The following is a 27,818-nucleotide window of genomic DNA, read 5'->3' as shown; positions in this document are numbered from 1 at the left end:
TGCTGGTCCATGAGCAGCGCAAACAGAAGGATCATCGCTATCTTTTCATTGTTGTACCTAGGTCCTAGCGCAGTGACTGATACAAAGCAGGCGCTCAGTAAATAATAGTGAAACGAGTGAAATGAAACAATAACTTTCAGCCTGCTTCTTCCATGTGTATTTTGACATCAGGAGAGAAAAACCAAGAAACACCAGAGAAAAATATGAAGCTTTAGAAAATTTTAATCGAATTAAGACTCTTATCCAAGGGGATTCCTCCTTCCCGTCTTTCCTAAAGCTACGCTCCAAACTCTTCTGTCTCTGGATTTAAGCGGCAGAAATCCATTAAAGTACAGCCTACTAACGAAAAGCTGACTAACTGAGTAAACAGGCATTAAAGATCTTGAGCAAGAAATCTTTATTTTCTAATGTTATTCTGAGCTTTTCTTCTATCTTCAAATATAGGGAAAAAAAACATGAAGATTGCTAAGTAAAATCTAAGTGAAACACAATTGAGGTGGAAAAACACCCACTTGAATCCTGCATATTGTTTCTTAACAGTTAAAAATAAATCATTTCTACTAACCTCTTTAGTTCCTTTATACGAATCTACGTCACATTAGTCAAATAAAATTTTCAAAGTGGCGTAAAATCAAATCACTTGAGGTATTTCTTTCATTTTATTTCTGAACCTTTTTTTTCTCTTTCTACAGCTAAGCAAGAACACTAACATTTCTTAGTAAACATGTTTTCAAACAGGCATTCAGAAGCAGAAATAATTTGTAGCAAGTACTACTTTTGAAGAGTGATGAGTTTCCATTCTGGCTGAACCCCGTTAACCTGCTGGAAAATTTATTTATTGAATGACCATATGGTTTCTTATGACTTCACCTCTAAAACACATCTGGTTAACCTAATCTTTATTGCCTTCAAAACCATCGTACCTTCTACAAAAATCTTCCATATCTGACCCTTTCTCATTTCTTTCAGTATTCTAGGCTGGTGGTCTATAAACTAAAGGGCTGTCTGGTTTTGTAAATAAAGTTTTATTGGAACACAGTCATGTCCATTCATTTATGTATTGTCTACAGCAGCTTCTGTGCTACAATCACAGTTGCATAGTTACAACTGAGACCATTGGGCTCACAAAGGCTAAAATATTTACCATCTTATCCTTTACAGAAGAAGTTTGCTTTAGGCTAGACACACAAAGTGTGCAAATCTTCTATTTCATAGCATTTTGCTCTATAAACATCTCATTCACTAGTTTCCTCTGTATATTATTTCCTCAAATATGGTTAGTAAGGTCCCTGAGTGTTAGAATTTTTTTTTTAATCAAAAATGAAAGTCTTGTCAGGTTTATTGGGCAAAAGACTTTTATTTCAGTGAATCTCAATATGTGTTCTTTCACACTAACACTACTGCTACTGCATAGAAGGCACAGTAGTTTGGATCAGTGGTCATAATCTATCATTCCTCCTTGTATCCAAGTCCTTTGCCACGTAACTTTCCAATGCCGTCAAACCAGACCGATTCTGGCTCCAAGTTAAGAATGTTTATTTTCGTTTTTAAAGGACTGAGAAAGAGAGAGAAAGGAAGAGGGAAAGAAAGAAGCAGTAGCGGCAGTGACAGATCATATTCAGTCGTCCCTCAGTATCCATGGGGGATTGGTTCCAGGACGCCCCGCAGATACCAAAATCCACGGATGCTCAAGCTCCTTAGTTGGCCCTTCGTATCCATGGGTTCCACATGTGCAGATACAGAAAGCCGACTATATCCTGTAACACCTGAAATTTTACTATCTGGATCGTTACAGAAAAAGTTTGCTGACTGGTGTTCTAGAGGCTTAACAGACCTCTCCTGGGTACTATTAATTATCTCCCCCAAACAGGTAAAATTAGAAGTATTTTAAACCCTTTAATAGATTGCAAAATTATTTAACCATGAAATATAAAAAGGTAAAAAGTTCCACTTAGAAAAGCCACATTCTGTAACAGAAATGCCACAGTTTGATCATCCTACCAAGTCAGGCCAGAAAAACTTTATAATCTTTGGCTCTTATTCTTTGGTTTCACATTCATGGGAGAAGACACTGACTTTTAAAACTAGGAACATGCAATTACTTTGATGAAAATAAAATGAATAAATGAAACTGATAACAGTAGTTACCACCTAGGTTTGGATGCTGGCCAAGGGGAGATTTTGCGTTTTAAATCCTCTTTGAAATTTTTACAGTAAGAGCTTATTCTTGTATGATTTGTACAATTAAAAATAACTAAAGTAAAACACGCACATAAAAATAAAATAAAATAACCAAACTAGAATAAAGGCCTTGGATTCCAAAGCACTATTCAATAATATAAATGATTCAGAAGCATTTGAATTTCTCAGGTGGAAGTATAATTGCTAATTATACAACCCATTCATTATTACATGCGAGGCACCGTGCCACGGGTTTTATAGACATCCTCATTTAATTCTCACAATCTTATAAAGCAGGTAGAACTATTAGCTCCATTTTATAGATGTAGAAACTGAGGGTTGGAGAATTTGATACCTGCCCTGGGTTACATGGCTAGGAGGTATCAAAGCTGCGATGTGAACCAGGTCTCTCTGTGTCTACAGCTCAAGAGCTTAACAGAGCATGTTTCTTCTGCAAGTCCAAAGTCATACATTTATATAAGAAAAAATAACAAATTCACCAAAGAATAGTCATTTTAGCAAGAGGAACATAAATCTCTAATCTCTTGTGGCTCTGGCAGTGAGGAGGCAGCAGAGATGGTTCCCGAGGACCAGAGACATCCTTTCCCCATGCTGGAGCCATAGTAAGAAGTAACCTGAGGTCAGATTGTGCCCCTTGAAACCAGTGGGGTAATCTATATCCCAAGGAGCCCCAGACCTTCTCTAGCCAGCATCCTAACCTCTTTAGGTGACTAAATCCTCTTACATCTTATATTCCAGTACTTGCATTCTTCACCTTCCCAGGTCCTTACTAATGTCTCACTTTGGTTAGTTGCCCAGCACATCTTTGGCACATACATGCCAGTGGTCCTTCCAAGATTATAGATTCTAAATGACAGAGATTTATTCTGAACAGTGTCTAGTACAGTGTCTGCCACCTGCTGAAAGATGCTTACTAAATTAACGATAACAAATAGAAACGTTTATGAGCTGCTCGAATGCCAAGTCCAGGAAGGGCTCAATGACACATCGGCAGACCCTCCCTGATGAAACTACCAATTAGAGACAGACTATTACAGTCAGAGTGCCTTTAAACTTAAAAAAATAAATAAAGACGTGGGTGACGCCAAAAGCCTCAAAAGTAAAATGGCTGATTCAATTCATGAATCTGTGTATCTGAGTGTACACATAGCCAGCATCACCTTATATATGAAAAATGAGAACAGACCATTTACACCATTTAAAATCATCAACAGAGATGTGCTGCCCACAAAATAATACCACTCCACTAACATGCTGACCTTTTCCCAAGAGCACTGTGTATCCCCTCTCTTCACCTTCTAACTCTCTGTACCACTTCAATTCATACGACAGCAGGAGGTATGGTTCCCATGCAAAGTGTCATAAAGAAGAGTAATACCAGGCCCGGGGAGTTTCTATTCTGTTAAGATGAAGATCTTCAAGGCACAGTGGTGTGGTCACAAGTCTGCAGAGCCTGCGGACATGAACTGTGGGGGAGGGGAGGCTCAGACAGGAGCTCTCGAGGCCCGTTCTACTGCTAACTATTCTGTAAAGACCCAATGCTCAGTGCTCCTGCAGCCTGCTTCCACTGCTCAGGCACGTCCCTGGCAATGCCATGCTCTAACTGACCCACAGGTCACCGACCTTGGCAGAGCTCACTTGCAATGGCAGCTGTGACTGCCTCTTAAAGCAGAAAAACCTGTCCAGCATTCCATTCTCTCATACGAAACCTAAAAGGAGTGCTAATCAGCATGTTGCATTTTTTCCCCTTTTTGGAAATGAATGGCATCAGAGATAAGTCTTGTTAAACCTCAGTATTCTGAATTAATATCCTATCATCCCAACCTTTAAAGTATGTTAATTATGGAGAAGTATATGTCAGCAGTCAGATTTTAATATAAAAGAGAGAGCTGTGTATCTCATATGCCTAAATTACTATTAATTGTATGCAAACACTAGCTCTAAGCACATCCTTTAGAGCAGAAGGTAGTAAATTGCTGTATCAAAGTCTTATGTCAACAGTCATCTAACTAGCTAATGCTTTCAAGGTGTGCCAGGAGAGAAAGGATAGGATAATGTACTCCTATTAAAAGAGGGATGGATGAGCCGGTGAAAGCTTTTTGCTGCTCTAAAACATCAGGGACCAAGCTAAAAGAACAAGAGACAAAATTTAAGCACGGTCAAACCTGTTCATTATATATCCTTTCAAAATATCCTTCTATTTTTTAAAAAAGGCAATTAAAATATATCGTCACTATTCCCCATGGAGAGTACTTTTAAAACGATGCAGGGTAAACCCCTCATGTTGCAAACATAAGGTGCACCTGTTTTTAAGTCTCAGCATCATTTGCCGACTTCCAATTTAATTATGACTGAGAGGCAAGTCAACTGTCGAGTGTTCTCAGGATACGCTTTTTGTAGATTCCAGCTGGCAGCAGGTGGAAACACTCTACATACCTTAAAAATACGCCATGGAGTGGCAGGGAGGAGAGTAGTAAAAAATGGAAAAAAGAAATGAAATTCTCTCAAAAGAATTTCTTTCTTTCCAGTTTGACTATGAGAAATATAATCAGGTATAGCACTTACTCTGTTCACTTATAATCTTTCCCTTATGTAAGATTTTCCAAAACCTGCACTATCTTTCCTGGAAACCAAAACTAAAATCCACTCTTTGTACAGTGCAAGGAAAACAGAGGGATTCAAATTATATTCAAATAGAGACATATAGACATTTTGAGATATTTTAATTTTATCTCTAAGACCTCCTTTCAGTTTGAAAAAGCCATCAAATCATAATTTCCAACTCTAAATACCAGTAATACATTAATATTGACTAATATGCACAGTGTTATCACTAAAATTCAGACTCTATCTTCGAGGAGAGGCCAGAGAGTGTCAAAGGATCTAGAGGCCTTTAGTAAACATCAGGTTATGTTACACTCCAGAAGAAACAGGGGAGGATAAAGTTGGGACAGAGTTCTTGGCTTACTCCCACACAGGACCACCATCAGCTTTAGATTTAATTATTCTGATGTTTGTCAACTTTTGTCTTCCCAGTAAACGTCTACGGCAGATCAATAAAAATAGGAAACCACATTTCCAGATTTTTCAGTCAGCACTGTCTTTCAAAATAATGTTTACTTACAAGAGAAATTTTATGGCACAAGAAGCCATCATGAATTATTCATTAGTTACAGAACATGCCAACCTTCCATTCCTTTGTACCTCTCAACAAGTGCGTACACGTGAAGTGCAGCATACTGAGGCTCCCAGTCCTACCCTTCCTGGGCAGGACGGCAAACCCGAGCTCACTGGAGGTCCTGGGAAACCGAGAAGAGCAGAGTACTCGGAAGTGAAGGTGGGAGGGTATAAAGCATATCTGCCTTCCATGGAATTACCCACCAGCCCACTCTCTGGAAACCCAAGTAAGTTATTACAACTGCTTCTCTTAAGGGGTCTAGGATCAAAAGAATCAGCACGAATCAACAGTTTGCTGGTTTCAACCAAGCACTGGGCAAGATTGCGTTGAGCTGCCTCTGAAGCTGTGGTGTTGGCTGTCAGTCCCTGGGGATGCTGAGCAGGATGCGCTGGGTCCCTCCTGAAGCCGGCCTCACCAGGAACAAACTTTCCATAAAAGACAACTCTAAGGGAAGCCTTCTAGGGATGGCATTTCCTAACTCAAACATCGTGCCCACCCACGGAGACAAAACTACAGCATAAGGAGGATGAAAGAATTTGTCTCAAATGATATGTTGGTTAACATATTAGCTATGTTAAAACAGAGGTACTGTCATGGAAATGGGGGGAAAAGAAAAAGAGAGCACATGAGCAGAAATGGGATCACGGGTGTTCACCCACAGTCATTGAGGACTCCTTTTAAAGTGCTCCAACAGACCAACCTACCTAAATGTAATTTAATTTAATTTAGCTGGACTGCTAAGAAACGGTCATATCAACTTTAAAATCAATTATATTAATGATATCTTTAAATATGTTGATATATGACATATGCATTTTATACAAACCTGTGTTACGCACATAAATAGATCAGAATGTTAACATACTATAATAGTTGTAAAATTATTTTAACCAATGGAAAAGTCCCTGCACCTCTCCCCATCTGTAAACACATGGTCCACCCCAGACAACACACATGCCAAGTTTACAGAATGGACAGTCAAACCTTGGTTGTCTCCGATGACAGGATGAGGGTCCATGAGCTCAGGTGGTTCCCAGATCATCAACATTCACAAAGCTCTGAGATCTCAGCTCTTCTTCACCAGGTAGCTGGAACGCGGAAGGACTGCATCCAATCCTCCAAGAAAAGGCTGGGGCCCTGGCTTTCCTCCCAGGAGTTTGTGGGCTGAGTTGGACTCGAGGGAGGGGTGTGCCACACCAGAGGGTGTGCCACAAGCCAGCTCAGGAAGAATGAGGAGTTTCCTGCATGATTCTAGCTCCTTCCTCACACACAGAATCCTCATCCTCTTCTCCTCTCCACTGTGTCTCCACCATGAACAGTGAACATCAGTTCACTGACACCACATCTGCAGCAAACTGTTCTTTCTGGGAAGCCACTATTAAAACACACCCAGAATGTTCTTCAAATTTTCCTCCACTCTGCACAATCCAGAATTCAGATTTCGGTCACTGTCATTTCACAATAACGCAAACACATGAGACAAAGAAAGAAAAGGATGGATTTTCCCAAGCCTTCTGCCTCTTCTTTTCACTTAATGAATTATCATCTCACCAGATGGGTTTTTTATGACTTTTTTTAATCCTAGGATTTAACAAAAATACTATAACTTGGGGGGGCTCCTTTTACTATCAGCCTGGCTGTTCATCATGGGTTTAGATGTTGTTCCCTAACAAAACACTGGTATGAGACAAGTCATGGACTTTGAGCCCATTTATATTAGGTACACACTGTCTGAAAACAATGACCTCATCCGGAAAGGCTCAGGAAAGAGGCATATTTTTCCCTTAGTCACTAATGCCCTGATGCTGGGTTGAATTACCCACCACCCACAGCCCAAGTTTTCTCCCAGCTATTTTTGAACACCAGGGCTTTTGCAAATTGGGAATGTTATGAAGACAGTTTAAATAGGAAAAGACACTTAAGACAACCATCCTCTGTATCAGACACATTTATTGGCTAAGAGGTAGAAGGAAACTGGCGAAATTGTTTTCAGCGTGAGGGTAGGTCATTTAATTCCTCCAATAAAGACATAACTGCCGCACCTACTCTGAGATATTAATTTAATGTAAGGCCCATAATCTACACATTGAAAGGAAAGACTATATGATTGCATTGTTTAAATATAAAGTTTGATTAACTGAACATTCCCAGCTTACACTCTTCCCCATCTAGGTGGCTTTTGTGTTTTGCTTTGAAAAGGCTCTGGGGACAGCCATACTCCTGGGTCACCCCATCCTCCCTTCCTCTAGACCAGGCCACTGCCTAGAACTTTGTGCCTGATAACGTCCTCCTGACTTGGCTGAAGCACCAGGCGCCAGACAAAGGATCACAACTGGACCACTCATTGATAAAATGCTTGGCATTTGCAGAGCTGTCATATGGTAGCTGCTGCCAAAAGGCCAGTCGCATTTACTGAAATCTTCTGATTACGCCTAATGCCTAGCATTCTCATGACAGTGAGTTCATAGTTTAGCCTTAATGATTTTTTTGTTAGTGTCTCAGGATTCTTCCCATAAGGATGGAACAGAAGTCTTTCATAGTTGCATTTTTTATTTTCTTTAGCACTCATTCCAAATGTAATGGAAGCTTGTTTTTCCTACTCCCCTGAAATCTCAGATTATGATTCCTATCTGACTTTACATGAAAGGGGAAAGAAGAAACCATGTGTAGTGCTGCTGCTATTTTCTGGGGCTGAAACAGGATTCTAGTTTAAAAGCAACTTGTTTCGGCTCCTTGCCTTATACAAGGCAGGACAGTGGTGGGAGGGTGGGATGGGGCGGGGTGGGGGGGGGGGGGCAATCCAACACAGAAACTGACTTTTCGAATAGTTAGCCAATCAAGTAGTTCCTTCCTAGTCATGATTCCCCAAATTTGACTTCTGTTAGTTGAACTAGAGATCATTTGGCGATTTATTAGAACCCAGAAACCAACTGCTTAGAAACCGTTTAAAATATACAACTGTTTTCTAATTAAAGGATAATGGTACTTCCACAATATCAGTTTAAAATCAGAAATACTGCTGTGTATTTTTTACCTTATGTAACTTAGTGATCTTAGGAACCAGGAGCAGAAGTCTCCCTCAGAACTCCTCAGAACTTTTCCCAGGAAAGAGACTATCGGTAAGCAAAATTAATAAATAAAAAATGCTTTAAATTGCGTATTCACCCATATTTGAGAAATACTTGATTAACCATGAACTTCTCAGAGACATTAATATGCACGTGTGCCTTATAACTCTTTAAGAGAAGAATAAGGTAAGAGGCATTTCCTTAATTTATTCAACCAGAGAACACCCAACCCCAGCACAAATATTAACTTACCACCAAACAGAGTTTGGAGAACACTGCTCTGAGGAAGGAAAGAGCTAGAAGGGATTTTAGAGATAATTTACTTTAGAGTGTCAAAGATGAGAAATCTTAAAGCCAGAGGAATTTAGGAGCTGCCTAAGGCCACACAGGACGTAAAGGAGGACAATGCTGACCAGCAACATTCGGATCTGCTGTTTGGATGGCTACAGTAGGCCACTGTGCCTCGTGTGGTTTGCAAGTGAGGTATGGCCCCCAGGGATGCTACCATGCCCTAGGAGCATAGATGCTGCATGTTCTCAGGCAAACAACACATATTACAACACAGATTATGTTAAAAGATGCAGCCTAGGAGATGAAGCCTACCATAATGTAATTTATGACCGTGCCGAGAGTGAAAATAGGAGATATCAGTAACAAAACAAGCACAAGGCCCTGGCTTCATCTTTCAAACTAAGCAGAGGAGACAGAAACTTGAAGCAAATCGAATTCTATTAGAGAAATGATTTCATTGGGAAAGATGAAAACTAAATTTCTTAAAAGGTCACATTCAATAAGGAAGACGACCTTTCTAGACCTTAACTAGAGAGGCACAGGAAAAAAGTTAAGTATTGATTTGTCATTTCCCTTGAAACTTTTGTTCCAATGATATTCAGTTTTAAGCCCAGAAAACTGGCCCCAAACCAAGCTCAGCTATATGACTCCATCGGAAAGAAACATCAATTTCAAGAACTAAAAGAACTTGCCGTTCACTACACAGTTAAACAGAAAGCACACTAGAGGGTAGCTTAATCTAGAAATGGTCTTTATACCACACAACATTCTGTGCTATTAGACCCAGTTTCTGCTTATGATTTCCAACTGGATCCCATGTAATTATTTTTGTGACTGGAAATGAAATTTTATGGACTTGACTAAGATAATATCAACTCCTCTTACATATGGACACTATATATCTCAACTTCATAAACTGCAAATAGAATGACCTCATTATTATTCATAGCTCACATTTACTGAGCGCTCACTCTCTGTAGGCATTGAACAAAGATTCCCTCATTGATTTCTTATAACCCTCTGAGGCAGGTACCATTATCATCTCCATCTTAAAGATGAGGCAACTGAAACAGAAGTTAAAGAAATTGCCCGAGGTCACTCCACTAACAAGAGATGCAGCTGGGACTTAGACACAAACAGTCTTAATCAGAGACCATGGCCAGCATGCTAAAACTCCCTCAAGAATACTAAAACTGCTCAGGGTGAATCATGAAATCAGAGAAGATGCCAAAGCCATATCCATGCCTGAAATAATGGTAGGGTGATCCAAAACACGAGTTTAGCAGTACAAAAAGGCTTTTTGTAAAAAGTCTAAATACTGAAGCTGTATGGAAGGGGGAAGAGTTATAACTGATGTCAAAAGAATCATTTTTCTGAGTCACATTCTGTTTCCGTGAGATTCTCCTGAATTCATCTTCTTCACGAAGAGAGAGAGCCGATGGGTGATGCCTGTCTCCACAGAGGCTGCAGTGATGGGAGGACCATCATGGCAGACTGCTCCTCGCATCTCACGCCCACTGCACAGGGCAGTATCCACGTTCAGGTTGGAGTTGCCATCTAACACTTACTAGACCAGGAAGAGGCAGAAGACCCAACTTGTTGTCCTGGTCCTATTGCTAACTCACCAATGATCCTAGACAGTAACCAAGCTGTCTTCCAGGTCTTTAAAATGGGCCAGTAATACCTGCTCTGTCTACATCAGAATAGGCAGGAGATAACACAGTCTACCCATCTTTTCTGTCAACTCTTTTTTTTCTTTTTTCTTTCTCTCCTTTTCTTTTTTTTTTTTTTGGCCAATATTTGTCAAAAAGGACTTGAGATGAAATCTCCAGCACACAGAAAGTGGACTCCCCACACCAAACAAGAAGCTAAATGGGAGAGGATAGCTAGAATTTGGGAAGTTATCACCTGGCTTTATGCTCATCTTAATCACTGCTGATGCTGCCCCAACCTCTGCCACCAATACCCCAAATGGGGCTAATATTTTTCAAACATTGATTCTGTCCCAGGGACTACAATAAGCATTTTTACTCACATCTCTCAATTTTTCCTTATAACAACCTTAGAAGGCAAGTGCTTAAAAGAAGGGTATTATTAGCCCCTGTTTAACAGATGAGAAAACTAAGCCTAGAGAGAAAGTAATTTTCCTCAACATCACAGCTTGTAGGCAGAGGAGCAGGGACTTGAACTCAGGTCTGTACGTCTTAACCGCTGTGCTATAGTGAGATGTGATCAAATGGCTCAGCCTCATCATCCTCCAGCCTTCGCCATGTCCCTCTGCTGGAAGAATCCACGATTGCTAACTAACCAATATCAATGCTGTTATTTGTGTGACCCTTTCCAAATAAAGAAGGAATAATTAGAAGCAGAATGTACTTAGTGGTTGCCGTCAGATGCTTTCTGCATCACCCATCCACAGCTAAGAAGTTGGTGATGACAGACTTACCATTTCTCTCCTCTCCTCCCTTTGTCTATTTCATCTGGCCTGACTCTCACTCCTACCCAGCCTGCTCAGCTAGGCTAGAGGGGATTACAAGGTATTCTGTATTCCCTGCAAAAATAACAGGCATTTCTCTTCAGTGACTCATTTGACACAAATAAACTGTAGGAACTGGAGGGTTCCAATCTTTCTGTGCCTTTGAAAAGGTTGCAATGATGAAGTCTAAAAGGAAAAAAAATTACTGCAGAATGAGCAGATTCTACCTTTCTCTCATTATAAGAGGATCAAACATTCGGTTAAATCATAATGATTTAGTGGACCCTGCATGTTTATAATTTCCACATTAATTACCATTTGGCTCACAAGTCACATATGACCACAGCAATTGCAAAATATTCCACACATAGCTTCACTCCTAGAAAATGAAAGAGTTTATTTATTGACTGTGCTATACACAGAGGGCTACATTTTATATGGAATTTTTTGTTGTTGGAGGGTAGGAAAACAGAATAAACACCTAGAAGACACACACCTACCCTGGAAATGTTACTACATCATTCCATCTCGCCTGTGTCTTTCACTCAATGTGTACCACTACCAAGCCGGTCCACCACCACCTCTTTAGACGCTGCATTCAGAGTTAGGGAGAATAGAAAATATGCCACATTTTAATGAGAATAAGAATGCTACTTCAAACCACTGACTCTGATTCAACTCTCCAGTTTAATTTGGGGAACTTTAAATTCAATTTAACATTCTGTATTACCCTGCCTAATAAAAATTTACTGACAGTAAAACATTCATACCTCATCTCTAATGAAAGCAACCATTCATTCATGGTCTCAAGCAAACTAATTATTCCAAAGACTTTCCAAAGTCTTGTGAAAATCATAACGTTTTGTCTCCTCCTGCTTTCAACTCACATCTCTTCCAAGAAGATCATTTACTTATTTCAGCAATGGGAATTGGGCTGGTCTGTAACTATATATATCACAACTTTATAAACCCAGTAAAAAATCAAAAAACAAAACAAAAATCTTTCTACTTTGCTCCAAATTCAAGAGGATAATTCTAGTTTAAGCTACTTTTAATGATAGAGCAAAAAAAAAAAAAAAAAAAAATAGAAAAACAACCAAATCCCAACGTGCATTTAAACCTTTCAAAATAAGTCACCACTGAGGATGCCTTGCTAAACCTTTATAACCAACCCCTGGGGTCAAGGACAAAACCGCCTTTAGCAGTCCAATCTCTCCCCCCAGCAGTAGCCTCCTGATGTGCATGCTCCATTCCTTCGAGCACACAGGCACCGAGGGTACGGAAGCTGGAGGGAGCCTCTAGATCATCTAGTCTGGTTGTTTTCAAGCTCACACAGAATAATGAGGCTTCTCAGAGATTAGCGATAGATTAGAGGAGGAGGGTTGACTCTGGGCCCCACCCCACCTTCCATCAGAGAAATTTCATCTGCTTAATTTTCTGGGCTTCTAGATGAGCTTGTATTTGAAGAAAGGGTTCCATAGCTAAAAACAACCATATACTTTGAAAAATTCCCATCCTGTCCAATCCTTTCCTTTTAGAAAGGAGGAAAATGAAGGCCAGTGAGAGTAAGTGACAAGTCCCAGGTCCCAGAATGAGAGAGTGGCCAAGGCAGGGCTCTGAGCAATGTGCTCCAGTATACACACTTCCCCCAAATAGCCAAGTGCACAGCCCCTAAGGAACACGTCCCCTGTCCCTATCCATGGAAATGCTCAAGTCTACCCACTGTGCTCTTACCAGCAGTGCCCACAACCCTACGGCACAGGCTTGCAGGTGCATGGTTGCTGTTTTGTTCTTTTTCTTCTTCTTATCATTATTTTAAACATTTTTGAAGCACTAGACAGAGAGTCCAGGGGCAGAAAATAGCATGAGCCCTATTAATATAAGATGAAAGGTGACAATTTTCTGAAATTTAATGTAAACCAATAGAAAATAATATTTGGTTGATAGAAGTTGAATTTACACTCAAAGAAAAGGATGTGGACACTCTATGGGATCTGCTTGCTGCAGCCTTCACTCCTACAAGCTTCACTTGTGAAGTTTTACTCAGCAAAGCGGAGCTGAACTCACGGTGTGGGGTGTGCGGGGTCCAGTTCCAGGTGTCACTCTAGGTACTCATGACCAGCACCTCGCCTCTGCAGGTGGTCTGGGATCACATTCTGGAAGAATACCATAGTCCCCGGCTCCTGGAAGGTGGGCTCTACATTTTGTAAAATGTAGTGAAACCAAAACCAAGATGGGAATAACAAATACTGACCAATTAGATTGGACTATTCCAACCATTCCTAGGGTCTCTGACGGACAAAGGGCTCCTTTAAATAAACTCATAAAATGGCCCTGGTTGTCAAGCACTCGTTCAGTGATCTGAGAAAGTTATTTTACCTCCAAGTGCCTCAGTTTTCTCGGCTGTAAGATGGGGATAACTACAGCACCTGCCTTACAGGGTGCTGTAAAATTCAAGTAAACAGTTCCTGGTACATACTGACCTCTATATAAACATTAGTTGTCATCATTGTTGTTATTCTCATTTTTCTTAAAAAAAAAACATTATTTAAGTTTTAGACAGAGAGGCCAGGATCAGGAAAGTAGTAAGAGCCCTACTAATTTAAGGTGAAAAATGAAGACGAAATTGTTCTGAAGCTTAATGTAAATCAATAGAAAATAATAATTGGTTGATAAAAGTAGAATTTACAAGCAAACTGGGATCATGGTCAGCCTCGCCATCTACTCTAAGACCTTGCTGCTCAAAGCCAGACCTGGCGCTGCAGCACACACCTGGAACTTGTTAGAAATGCAGACTCTCAGCACCCAACCCCCATTCCCACCCACCAAATCAGAATCTGGATTTTAACAAGATCTCCAGGGAATTTACGTGCATATGAAAGTTGGAGAAAGGATGCTTTATGGTATATATTGTAGGTCAAAGGAATAAGACCTCATTCTATAGTTACATCTCCATTTGTTATCCTAAATCCTATACCCCTTTCCATTAGCCCTCATGTTAGTTTCAACTAACCTGAGTCTTAAAGCAGATACCCACTTCATGGGACAGAATGATACTTCAGGAGGGCACCCAAAGCAACAAGTCACCTCTCATTAGTAAGGTCAATGATTTTAAAATGTCAGCATGATGATCATCCATCAACGGCTGACATTTATCGAGCTCTTAAAATATACAAGGATTAACGCAAGGTGCTCTCCATATGTTCTCACTGAATACTCACAATATCCTTTCCAGTAGATATTATTACCCCCATTTTATAGATGAGGGAACTGAGGCTCAGAGAGGGTACATCACTTTCTCAAGGCCAAGTTGAATGATGAAAAAGGCCTTTCTGAGGTCCACTCTCTTTCTACAACCTCAAACTGGCTACAACCTCAAAATAGTCTCTCTGTGAGATGGGGAGCAGTAATTATCTCCCTTTTTAGGTAAGCAAAACAGACACAGAGAGAGTGAATGAATTACGCAGAGTTAACAACCTGAGACTTAGATCAGAACTAGTCCATCAGGATTCAAATTTTTCAAATTAAAGCATTCTGCTGCTAAAAATACCGATGATAATGCAATGGCATTGAAGAGGTGGGGGAAAAACATATAAAATAAAAAGAAGGGTGTCCATTCAATAAGCTTTGCACAAGCAAACCAAGGAACTTCAATTTCTTTTTTATGTTCTTATTCTTATTTATTTATTTATTTTTTTGCTGGGAAAGATTTGCCCTGATCTAACATCTGTTGCCAATCTTGCTCTCTCTCTCTCTTTTTTCTCCCCAAAGCCCCAGTACATAGTTGTATATTCTAGTTGTAGGTCTTCCAGTTCTTCTACACGAGCCACTGCCACAGCATGGCTACTGAGAGACAAGCGGTATGATTCTGCACCCAGGAACCGAACCTGGGCTGCCAAAGCAGAGTGTGTCGAACTTTAACCACTAGGCCATCAGGGCTGGTTCAAGGAATCTCAAATTTTAATCTCTGAAGTCAACAGCTTATTGGAGTGTCAGTCTTCGGCAAACCAGAACGTTCAGATTTCTACTGCCATCACTTGTGGCAACTGGTCCTCATCAGCATATCTCAGCTAACATCCTACACAATGTTACTCCTGCACACTTGTGAAATTCTCCTACTTACACTCTCTGATTTCCCTCACTAGATCTCTATCCAAGTTTGACATCCAAAGAGTTCAGAACTTGGCAAGATTAGTCAAAATCTCTCCTTGATAGCACCGGTGTCTATAGAAAGTCAAAGATACAGGTTTTAGAATCAAGCCATCAAGAGGACTTGCCCACGCCCCAGTGAATGCCTTCCACCCATCCCTGTTGGCAGCAAGGAAAGAATCAGGACCGGTTGGCTAAAGGTTCTGTATCAGTTTTCTAGGGCTGCCACAACAAAATCCTCCTAACTGGGTGGTTTGAAACAGCAGAATGTCTTCCCTCACAGTTCTGGAGGCTAGAAGTCCAAGATCAAGGTGTCAGCAGGTTTGCTTGTGAGGTCTCTCTCCTTGGCTTGCAGGTGGCCACCTTCTCATTGTGTCCTCAGATGGTCATCCCTCTGTGTGTGCACATGTCTAATGTCTCTCTCTTCCTCTATGTCCAAATGTCCTCTTCTTATAAGGACACCAGTCAGATTAGATTAGGGGTAACCCAAGGGACCCCATTTTAACTTAATTATATCTTTCAAAGCCCTATCTCCAAATACACTCACATTCTGAGGTACCTGGGGGGAGGGCTTCAACATACGAATTGGGGAGGACCAAATTCAGCTCATAGCAGATGCTGAATGGATCTTTTCATCCATCATCACTAAGTCCTAGGGCTGTGCGGAGGCTTCTCATTCAGTCTGGATTCAATAAGAACAAGAGTTTGCAATAATCTGAATCTCTCAGGCCCATGTCTCAGAGCTCTCTGGAGGAGGAAGGAAGAGAATGGAGCTCCCAGTCAGGCCTTTTCTTTCTGGTTTATGGGCTCAGAGATAAACAATTCTCCACCTCACCATACACCAGCACAGCCTAGCTTCTTCCCTGCCCCAACTCATCACAGGCTTATATAAGGTCACTCTGAGGTAGGTTTTTAAAAAAATTTAAGTAGCACTTATAAAACAGTCTGAGTCATAGAAACGAACAGTTACTAAAAAGTACAAACTGGAATGAAGGACTGGAATCTGGCAGCCTGCAAGGCCTCTCGTGCCCTGGGGCAAATGTTCCTGCATCGTGAGGCGATGAGTCCCGGGGAGCTGGCTCTGGCTCCCAAGACAGCTGTCCTGTGCAGCAGGACAGCCAGGAGGCAAGAGCCAGCCCTGGGCCGGCCCACTCAGCCCCGGGCGGCAGCACCAGCAAATGTCAGCTAGTAGGAGGGAGGGAAACCAGCATAGTGCGAACACGTCAGGAGGTGCTAGCTCCACACAGGGTGCGTGCAAATGCCATCTAACAGCGAATTAGACTTTGTGTCTTAGTGAGCATCCAAACCATGATACAATAGGAACAGAGCAAGACTAACGTGAGAGCGGAATTTACCATTAAAAAGAAAACCCACACGTATCATTCAGTCTAATAAACCTTTTTAATTTAGATTGCCCTAATTTTCAATATTAATTCAGCTATTGTTTACTCATCAATTTTTAAACTTGGTTCTCAAAATTTTTTCATATTAATATAAAATTCTATAATTCTTCCTTAGGGTTTTAAAAGATCATTTTGCCATTTCATTTTGGTATATGATAAGCGCTTTGAAGTAAAAACTATTTTAGATCAATATATTATTAAATGTATTGAAGATTATATTTTAGAGACCTCTTTGCCTGCAGACCAACACAACCACAGAGAAAAATTACACCGGCAAGGAAATAGGAGGAAAAATTAACCCCCCAAACAGAAGTTTCCTTATTAATCCTCCAATTAATTCATTAACACATATGAAGAAACAAATAAGAATCACTAGACATTTAAGGAAAACAAACAGCACAAAATGGGACAAAGGTTAAAATACAAATACATGATTCTAGAGAAAAACAGATAATTCAGGCTGCAGAAGAGGATGTAAATAAAAATTCAAATTCAATTCATATCCTCTAAGGTATTTAAGAACACACTGTCTCCATGAAATAAAAATGGGGGAAAAAGTTGAAGGAGCAATCAGAGAAAAAGAGAGTTTTGAGAAATTAAAAAATGATTATGAAAATGAAAAGAAATTCAACAGACAGGCTAGAAAAAAATGTAAGATCTCCAAGAAGGTAAAGTAAAATAAAAGAGATTGAAAATGCAAAAGAAAAATTAAGAGATAGGAAGTCCAGCATCTACTTAATGGGAGTCTCAGAAAGAGAAAATAGAGGCGAGAAAATAATAAAGAAAATCTCCCAGAGCTGAAGAGAGACACAGGTCTTCATATCAAATGGGGAAACCAGGTGTAAACAGGATGAAGAAAAAAGACAAACGTAAGACACATCCTGGTGGAATCTCAGAACTCTGAAGATACAGAGAAGATTCCAAAAGCTAACAGAGACCAAGTCAGGTTACCAAGAAAGGAAAAGGACTCTAGCCGTCATCAGAGTTGGCAGCCACTCTGGATATCAAAAGACAGTGGAACAAAACTTTTCAAGTTTTAAGGAAAACACAGCTTTGAATCTGGATATCTATACCAGATCAATCAAGTGTGTAGGCAAAAGAAGACTTTTTAAGACATGAGAGGATTCCATTTACCTTCCATGTACCCTTATTGAAAAAGTTACTTAAAGATTCACTCAAACAGAAAGAAAAGTTTATCCTCAAAAACAAAGCTATACATTCCAAGAAAATGTAGAATTAGTTTAAAAATAAAAGGGGGAGGAGGGGGGAGTGGAATCCCACAATAACAGCTATGCAACAGATCTGGAAACCAGTGCGTCCAAACTAGCACATCATCAGAGGGTCCAAGAAAACATTTTCAAGAGTAGATTTTGAGGCTGGCCCAGTGGCATAGTGGTTAAGTTTGCAGGCCCTGCTTCAGCGGCCCCAGGGTTTGTGGGCCCGAATCCTGGGCACAGACCTACACACCGCTCATGAAACAATGCTGTGGTGGTGTCCCACATACAAAATAGAGGAAGATTGGCACAGATGTTAGCTCAGCGACAATCTTCCCCCAGCAAAAAGAGGAAGATTAGCAACAGATATTAGCTCAGGGCCAAGCTTCCTCATCAAGAAAAAAAAGAAAGAAAATAGATTTCACTCAACAAGTTAGTATCATTAAGAGGATGGAAGATCTTAGTGATGCTATTAATGTATTCGTTTTGCTTAGCAAAAAAAAAAAGAATTGGAATTAAAAGTTTATTGTGGATTAAAAATCTGTATAAGAAAATCATGGTGCAACTACAAAGCAAACTAAAAAGTAACATAATTTTGACCAAAAAAAGACTTTTGGAAAAGAGCTTTTTGATGCTGCTGCTTTGAGAATGCTTGGACATGCTCTTAGAGCAAGACAGATTTAGCACACGAAATAGTAATTCCTGCTCTACAGGTCCAATCATAGTACCCCCTTCTGCAGATAAGAATATTTACATAATTTTAACGTTATAAAGGCTTTCTATTGGTTTTCAGATCTAAAAACCAACCTATAAGAAATAAGAAAGCATGAAAGTTAGAAGATGTAAAGTATTGAAAACCCTGACAATGTATAAGTAAGGTATAGCTGAGAGCAGCGAGAAGGCAGAAAGAGTGAGTGGAGAAGAGAAGTGAGCTGGCGGGGTGAGAATTGCCTCATTTACATAATAGGGAGTCAGGAGGTATTAGCTACAGTCAGACAAAAAATAGCAGTATATTATTAGAGTTATAAAGACAACCAACAGTAAATTTAATGCTAATAAAACTCTAGAAGTGAGTAGTAAAGCTAGTTAAGAGATGCTGTTGAAAGAAATGCAAGTACAAACATTATTTATTTAGAATTACAGTAGTACCCACCAGAAGCAAAAAAATAAATTTTTAAAAACGGCTATGTCTGCTATAAAAGGACAGCACAAGGGATCCTGTGGGGATGGATCTGTTCTGTGTCTTGACTGAATCCATGTCAATATACTTGTTGTGATATTGTGCAAAGATGTTGCCTAGTTCCATGACAGAATTAAGCAAAAAAAGTTATTTTAGTGACAATATTCTTAATTCTACTAAAGAATCCTACCAAGTCAATGATTTCTCTTCTTTTTCTAGCTTTACTGAGGTATAATTGACAAATAAAATTGCAATATATTGAAAGCGTACAACATGATGATTTGATATACATACACATTGTGAAAGGATTCCGACCCTCGAGTTAATTAGTACATCCATCACCTCATAAGTTACCTTTTGTGTGTGTGTGAGAATGCTTAAGACCTACTCTCTCAGCAAATTTCAAGTATGCAACACAGCGTCATCAACTATAGTCATCATGCTGTACATTAGATCCTCAGACCTTATTCATCTTACAACTGACAGCTTGTGCCCTTCTACCAACCTCTTCTTATTTCCCCTCCCCCCTGCCCCAGCAACCATCATTCTACTCTCTGGTTCTACAATTCACCTTTTTTTTAAGTTTCCACGTTTAAGTGATACCCTAATACATTTCTAAATTCATAAGCAATAAGTTAATTTGTTACATATGAAGGATGCATTCAGACTAATTCTCTTGTGAAACTTCATTGAAAAAGGCTGCATTCCACAAAACCCTAGAAATAATTGCTGAATCAATTAAAGAAAACATAAATAAATGGAGATATGTATCATGCCTATGGATTCTAAGATTTAATATTAACATGTTCATTTCCCTGAAATTAATTTGTGAATTCAATGTAACCCCAATAATATTCACAGAAGATGTTTTTAAACAGAAATTGGCAAACTGATTTTAAAATAGATGTGAGGGTGGTGGGAAGGCGAGAGATAAAGGGGCACATATGTATGATGATGGATAAAAAACAGACTATTGGTAGTGGACACAATGCAGTCTAAACAGAAACTGAAATATAATAATGTATACCTGAGATTTACACAACGCTATAAACCAATAAGACCGCGATAAAATAATTTTAAAAACTGAACAATAAAAAAAGTTAACAATAAAAACAAAATTCAACCAAGAAAAAAAAAATAGATGTGGAAACATAAAGGGCCTAGGATGGTCAAAACAATCTTGAAGAAGAACAAAGATGGAGGACTTGTCTTATATGACTTAAAGACTTTCTGTAGAGCTACAGTAGTCAGGACACTGTGGTATTGGCATAATGAAAGGCAAATTGATCCATGAACCAGAAGAGAAAATTCTAGAAGTAGATCCACATTTAACAGAATCAATTGATTTTCTGCAAAGGCCCCAGTGTAGTTTGATGGAGGAAGGGGTCTTTTCAACAAATGATGCTGGAACAACTGAATATTTTATGTGGGGAAAAAAAAATGAACCTCAACCTTTATTTCACAGCATATACAAAAATTATTTTGAGATGGATCACAGACATAAACTTAAAATCTAAACCCAAAAAGCTTTTAGAGGAAAACATAGAGTACCTTTGTTCCTTGCGGCTGGGCAAAGATTTCTTGGATAGGATACAAAAAACACAAACCATAAAAACTGACAAATTAAACCTCATCAAAAGACACTATTAAGAAAATAAATAGGCAAACCTTGGACTGGGAGAAAAATATTTGCATAACATAAGTGGACAAAAAACTTGTATTCAGAATATACTTTTAAGAAGTCCTACAGCTCAATAAGAAGACAAACAATACAATTGAAAAGTGGAGGGAAAAAAGACTTGAACAGGCACTTCACAAAAAAGATACGCAAATAGCCACTAAGCACATGAAAAAGTTCCCACATAATTAGCCATCAGGGAAATGCAAATTAAAATCACAATAAGATGTCACTATACCAAATGGAAATACTAAATGTTGGTGAGGATGTGAAACAACCAGAACTCTAATAGACTGCTCTACTGAGAATATAACATGGTACAACAATTCTGGAAAAAGGTATGGCATTTTCTTATAAAGTAAAATATACACCTACCATTTGACCTAGTAATTCCACATCTAGATGTTTATCCAAGAGAAATGAAAACACAAACTCACAAAAAGACTTTTCCCTGAATGTTCACAGCTGCTTTATTTATATTGGCAAAAATTATAAACAAGTCAAATGTCCATCAATAGTATGGATAAACAAATTGTGGTACAATGGAATACTACTCACCAATAAAAAGGAACGAACTGCTCCTATACACAACAGCATGCATGAATCACACAGATCTTATGCTGAGCAAAAGAGGCTTTACACAAAAGCGTACATAATGTATGAATCCTTTATATGAAGTTCTAGAATAGGTAAACCTAATTAGAACTGTGGTTGTCTAGGGGTCAGAGACCTCAATGACAAGGGACACAAGCACATATCTGGGGATGTGGAGATGTTCAATAGTGTGATAAAAGTATGGGTTACAGGGGTGTATCCATTTGCAAAAAGTGTATAGCCAAGATTTGTACATTTCAACATTTGCCAATTATACCTAAAAAAATAACTGTTAAAAAAATAATAGATAAAACAAGAATGGCAGAGTGTTGATAATTGTTGAAACTGGGTGACTGATATGTGAGGTACATTATATTATTTTATTTTTTATTACAGAAATCTTCAAAGATATGCAGAGTAAAAAATGTACACTGAATTTTAACTCTGTATAACAGCAACATGATCAGATGTTTAGAATTCTAATACTTTTGAGTTTAAAAACATCCACTGGCAGATTTTTATTATTTTTATTCTTTCATTTTTGAATGGGAAATGGGAAAAAATAAGATTTCAGTCTTCTATTTTCAAGCTTTTCTTTGTAAATCCCACACTGTAAGTGAGGGAAGTCCTTATTGCTAATAATCAAAAAGACAAATTGGAGCTAATCATTAACATATTATCTTGCCAAAACATTGGCTTTTGAAATACCATAGGTATTCCAATAAGTTATAGAAGGATTTTAATTAGGTGAGTAAAACTTACAAATCTGGTGAAGATGAGCTTGAGAATAAGAGTTGGCCAAATTAAAAATTTTTAATGACAAAAATGATTCACTTGTATTTTAACATCAATGTTTTTTATGTTTCTTGTTTTTAACCAATGGTTTGTCATGGCTATCCCTTGAACAATATATGAGTAAGAATAAACACACTTTAAAATGGCATGACACTCGATATCATTAGAAGTGTTCATACAAATAAGTCAACTCCACAAATTAAAATAGACTTTCACTTACCAGTTATTCAGAGGCTCTTAAACCATTCATTCTTAATAATAAAAATATTTAAATAATTATTTCATTTGTTGATTTTTTCATTGTAATTACATACCAGTATTGCTTTTAAATACGTGAACTTTGGGGGCATCTAAGTGAACTAATTCAGACATTGGTAAACCCCTAACAGAAGATTTTTATTACATGTATATATAATTTATGCTGAGTAAAACTTAACGGTTATGAGGCATGGAATAGCCTTTCTGAAATACTACGAGTTTTACAACCTTAGACACAAATAAAATAAAATAATCTACAATTCTTTAGCTTGGAATGCCCTTCATACCCCCTCACAGACATACTCTCCACCCACTGATCAAAAGAGTTTTACTTGGGGCTGGCCCAGTGGCACAGCAGTTAGGTTCGCACGTTCCACTTCGGGGCCCAGGGTTCGCTGGTTCGGATCCCGGGTGCGGACATGGCACCACTTGGCAAGCCATGCTGTGGCAGGCGTCCCACAATAAAGTAGAGGAAGAGGGGCACGCATATTAGCTCAGGGCCAGTCTTCCGCAGCAAAAAGAGGAGGATTGGCGGCAGATGTTAGCTCAGGGCTAATGTTACTCAAAAAAAAAAAAAAGGTAAAAGAATTTTACTCACCTTCAGCACTCAGCTCAGAGGTTACTTCTTCCTTGGAGCTGCCCCTTCTAATTGCAGTCTAAGTTCATTACTCTATCCTTCGCTGCTCTAGCAGTTTGCCTAACCTTGATTATAGCACATCTGCCTCATAGGATTACTTGGCTCTGTGTGTGCCTTCCAACAGGTCTATGTTTTCAGCAGTGGTGGAAGAAGCTGGAGGTATTATTATACCCATTTTACGGATAAGAAACCAAAGATTGAGAAGGATGAAACAACTTCCCCTTCAAGTTCCATCAACAACAGCGGCAACACCAGGATTCCAGTACCAGCTGTGGGCCTCTCAAGCCCATGCTCTTAAAAACAAGGGATATTTTCCTCCAAAATACCTAAGCAGTTCAGAGTTTAGTCACCTTCGCAGCCTCCGAAGTACCTGGTCTGTGCTTTACACATTACACTCCCTGTAAATGCTCACTGAATTGGGTCTGAGTTTACATTATGATTTGTGAGAATAAGACATTCAGTTAAAATAGTTTATCAGCTCAGGCGTGTGAACAGAGCTCAGAAGATTCCCAAACGTGGGCTGGGGGCATGGTCCACCACCACCCTCTACTGGACAATCAGTTTCTCACACGAAATTTTTCTGCCTTCTTGCTAGAATGAGTTTGACTCCTTTTTGGAGTCAATGTGCTCACTAAATCTTTATTCCTGGAGAAAGCTGTGAATTCTCTTTGTAGAAACAGTATGCAAACTGTACGCTCACATGCCAAGGAATGCCAGAAAAAAAAGATACCGGACTTAGGCTCTTATGAAACACAAACCACTTCTTATCGACGTGGTTAGATCAGTGAGGACCGACTCTCAAATAGTATGAATACTGTATGCCTATGAGACCCTGTGCCTGAATTCAGGCTGCTACCTGCCACCTGCCACTTACTTGTCACTTCTGCGGTTTGACTTTTCTAGGTACTCAGTGGTTCAATTTGTCTCTCTCTCTGCCCTCCTGTCTCACGCAGACACACAACATGACATCCATGAGGTACCTTGGAGTCAGAAGAATTTAAGTTGTTACCAAATAAACTATAAAAAAGTAACTGTATAGTGCTTCTCAGTAGAATATTTTCACAAATGGGGATTAACTATAAATCAGCTTTGGCCAGCTATTAAACTAGTATTTAGGATACACACTGCATATTGGCAGAGATTTCCTAACGCCCAGTTTCAAGCTTCCCTTAAATTGGTTATAGCTCATTTAATTTTCACATCATTTTAGATAAAATGATTTACAGGCAAAGTCTGTCTTTGGTCATTCTGAGGGGAAAAACGATTAACCTAATGGGCAAAGCAAATCAGTCTCTCCCTTCTTGAGTGGCTGTGGGGTCCAATGTCTTTTTTTCTGCCATACTCAGGAATGTGAAAGCACTTTGTTATATGCTGTTTCTACAAAGAGAATCCACAGATTGTTTCCAACAATAAAGATTTGGCGGATGGTTGAGTTTAATAAGGAGTCAAGCCAAAAGTCAGTGAATTCTGATTCTCAAAGACAAACTCATGAATAGTTCATAAGCTGAAGTGGAAAAGCTGCTTTATAATTCCTTTCATGTATACCAGTCTTTTTCAAAAGATTGGATAATTATGCCAAAAATTTCTGAGCTCACTGAAGTACCTTAAGCAATATGGTGAGGTATTAAGAAATAAAAGTTTGAGTTCTTTTTCATTAACATCAGATCTAGTTCTTAAACTAAATACACTCAGAATCAGCTCAAAATCAGCTGAGAAGCGTCTGGTTCATGTCATGACTTCCAGGCAGAAATGTACTTAAACCATCTTAGAAATAGGAATATTTGTGCTCATGCTCAAGGCTTCTAGGCAAGAGCATAGGAATTTTTTAAATGCTAAAACAAGACAGCAGGCAGAATTCTGACTAGACTAGAACCAACCAGTCTCAGCCGTGTTTGAAAGCAGTTACTAAAATGTAATTTATTGACAAAGACTTGAGGTAAGGATATGAATTCAACAAGTGTACTTGCTGGACCTCATCCTATATCCCAAAGTCAAATGTGGGGGCCCATGAGAACCTCACTATGGTCCATGAGGGGCAGTCATCTTTCTTATCACAGAGGATTGGATCCATTTAATAATCACCAAGTCAAACTCAAATCTTCAAACCTGAATCTCAAGTGCAAGACTGCACTCCTTCCTGACGTCACCCTCAGAATCTGACACTCAACCAGGATCCGTGGAGTACCTACTATGTACAAAATAATAACATATAATTACATAAGGAGACAGGAAAACTAACTACATACAAGCAGGCACAAGAAAGTTCAAAGGATTAGGAAGCCTTTGGGAGTTAATCGATTTAGTCACAGGCCCTCTTTCTAGGACAGACTTTATATTGTTTCTTCACAAGGTGCATTCTGTCATCCCAGTTACATAGACAATATTGTATTAGCCGCAGTAGTACGAGCTTGGTCATCAACCGATATCAAAGTTTTGTAGGATACCCTTAGCAATAAAAAAATCCTACACCATGAGTTATTCTCATAAATGTCCACTGGTAATGATGGTACGAAAGTTGACCCCGAGAATCCAGTCAGTGCACATTCCAATATGGAAGCACAAACAGGCAATTACAGATGCCATTACCTAATTTTTTTTCCTAGAGGAGTATACCAGGTATGGCTTGTAGTCTAGACATCAACGAGATAGAGCCTAAGGCTAAAAACATCCAAGGCAACTGCTGAATTATGATGGGCAGAAGTAGAGTTATAAGAGATAACCTTTGGGGGAAATATTTTCCTAAAAGCAGAGAACAAGTTCTGTTGTTTGACTTGTTACAGCCCCCAAGGGGTTTCATTATCCTGATTCCCATTCACTATAAAGAGAATGGCCCACTACTCTGATTTGTTATGTTTCAGAGTTTCGTTCAACTTAAAAAAATTTAAAACCCTGCCCAGTCCTGTGCAAAAGTAAAACCACCTCTCCCTAGACTTCCAGGAAGCCTGTCAGGCCTCACTAATATACTTTCAGACACACAGAATGGCATATTAGAGATCAGTACTATCAATAGAAATATAATGCGGGCCACGCCATTTAAATTTTCCTAGTGACCATATTAAAAAAGTAAAAGGAAAGAGGTGAAATTAATTATAACAATTATTTTATTTAACCCAATATACATCCCAAAGTTCTCCCATTTGAGTTTGGTTTTGTTTTTAATGACAAATTTACTAAACTATCAAGCCCACTGCCCTGGGCTTCCTGAATACTAGTCATTAGAAACTAATTACCAACAGAGTTTTCCACGTTCTTACTAAGCTGTTTTGCTAATCACTGTTTTTCAAAGCCTGTTTTGGTAGCAGGTCTTGTATTTGTTCACACGTGCGGATGCAGACAAAACACGTACAACTGAACAGTCTCGGTGAAGGGCAACCTCATTAAGACCTTCCTTAGCCACAAAGAAAAGGGCATTTAGAAAAGGAACCACCATGAGAAGCATGGCAAGGGTGAAACGCGTGCTGTGCTATCTCTAGATAAAGTGATCCAGCTATTGGCACATTTGAAACAAACACCCTCCACAAGCAACGTTCCAAGGCTGTCACATGATGATGAAGCAGCTACACCCAGTGAAGCCATCACAAACCTCTTCACCTAACAAAACAGCCAGTATTGGGGCTGTGGTGGCCAAGTGGTTAAGTTCATACGCTCCACTTCGGCGGCCCAGAGTTTTGCCCGTTTGGATCCTGGGCACAGACATGGCACCGCTCACCAGGCGGTGCTGAGGTGGCGTCCCACATAGCACAACCAGAAGGACCTAGAATATACAACTACGTACTGAGGGGCTTCAGGGAGAAGAAGAAGAAGAAGAAAAAAGGAAGATTGACAACAGACGTTAGCTCAGGTGCCAATCTTTAAAAAAAAAATAAAACCAGCCAGTATTTCCCTGAAAGTGCTTCTTCCTACCTGTCAAGTCCTCTCTCCAGACTCTCTGTCACAAACATCTCCTTGCCAAGCATGAGGGAAGGTGAAGGGCCCTCCTTTCCTGGGACCCCAAAACCACAGGGGGCTGATCATTGGAGGCAGTAGCAACACCCATGAAAATAAATAGTGTATTTGTGGTGACAGAAAATGTTAAGAGAAGGTGGAGAGAAAAAGCAGAGAGAATGCAAAAAAAGAGAACTAAAGAAAAGCAAACAAATTAAGTAATTAAAAAAAGAGGTATTTATTCTCCCCTTACATTTGGGAAAGAAGAAGGAAGGAAGGAAGGCAAGAAGGAAGGAAGGAAGGAAGGAACTAGAGTAATAAAACCTACCTATCCTAAAAGTCAATTCTAGGTCACAAAATCTGGGGTCCATTTCTTAATGCTTGAGTGAGGCAGCAGACAAGCTTTCCAATATAATTAACAGGAGTGGATTTACCATGAAGCTAATGATGCTTACGCTTCAGGGACTGTCACTGGCAGAAGTCCCTTTCAAAGTCCTGGGAGTAGCCCTAATATTTATTCACATGGTCACATGTCCATAAAATTTGCATACACACAAAGATTTTTTTTGAGGAAGATTAGCCCTGAGCTAACATCTGCCGCCAATCTTCCTCTTTTTGCTGAGGAAGACTGGCCCTGAGCTAACATCCGTGCCCATCTTCCTCTACTTTACATGTGGGACGCCTGCCTCAGCATGGCGTGCCAGGTGGTGCCACGTCCGCACCCAGGATCTGAACCTGAAAATCCCAGGCCGCCAAAGCGGAACGTGTGCA

At 39.5% G+C, this 27,818-nt stretch overlaps 1 protein-coding gene across 21 annotated transcripts in view; it reads right to left on the bottom strand.

The window, feature by feature from the left end:
* ABLIM1 (actin binding LIM protein 1) overlaps nt 1-27,818 on the bottom strand; it is a 290,205-nt gene that overhangs the window by 208,062 nt on the left and 54,325 nt on the right. For 6 of the 21 annotated variants that reach the window (XR_011493674.1, XR_011493676.1, XR_011493685.1 and 3 more), the window contains exon 1: nt 6,365-6,501. The exons of 3 other annotated variants lie outside the window; for them this stretch is intronic. Coding sequence is in view for 1 of the 18 variants with exons in the window: in XM_044750337.2 (XP_044606272.1) it covers nt 6,365-6,428 (64 nt within the window). In the remaining 17 variants the exon portion in view is untranslated. Of the gene's footprint in view, nt 1-6,364; nt 6,505-27,818 lie in introns of those variants that run through there. 12 more of the 21 variants (XR_011493666.1, XR_011493677.1, XR_011493663.1 and 9 more) reach the window with 5 other exon arrangements.

Source organism: Equus asinus, chromosome 2 (genome assembly GCF_041296235.1).
Source record: "Equus asinus isolate D_3611 breed Donkey chromosome 2, EquAss-T2T_v2, whole genome shotgun sequence".
Lineage (NCBI taxonomy): Eukaryota > Metazoa > Chordata > Mammalia > Perissodactyla > Equidae > Equus > Equus asinus.
Note: the sequence above shows the minus strand (reverse complement) of the source record. Positions and strands in the feature narration are given on the sequence as shown.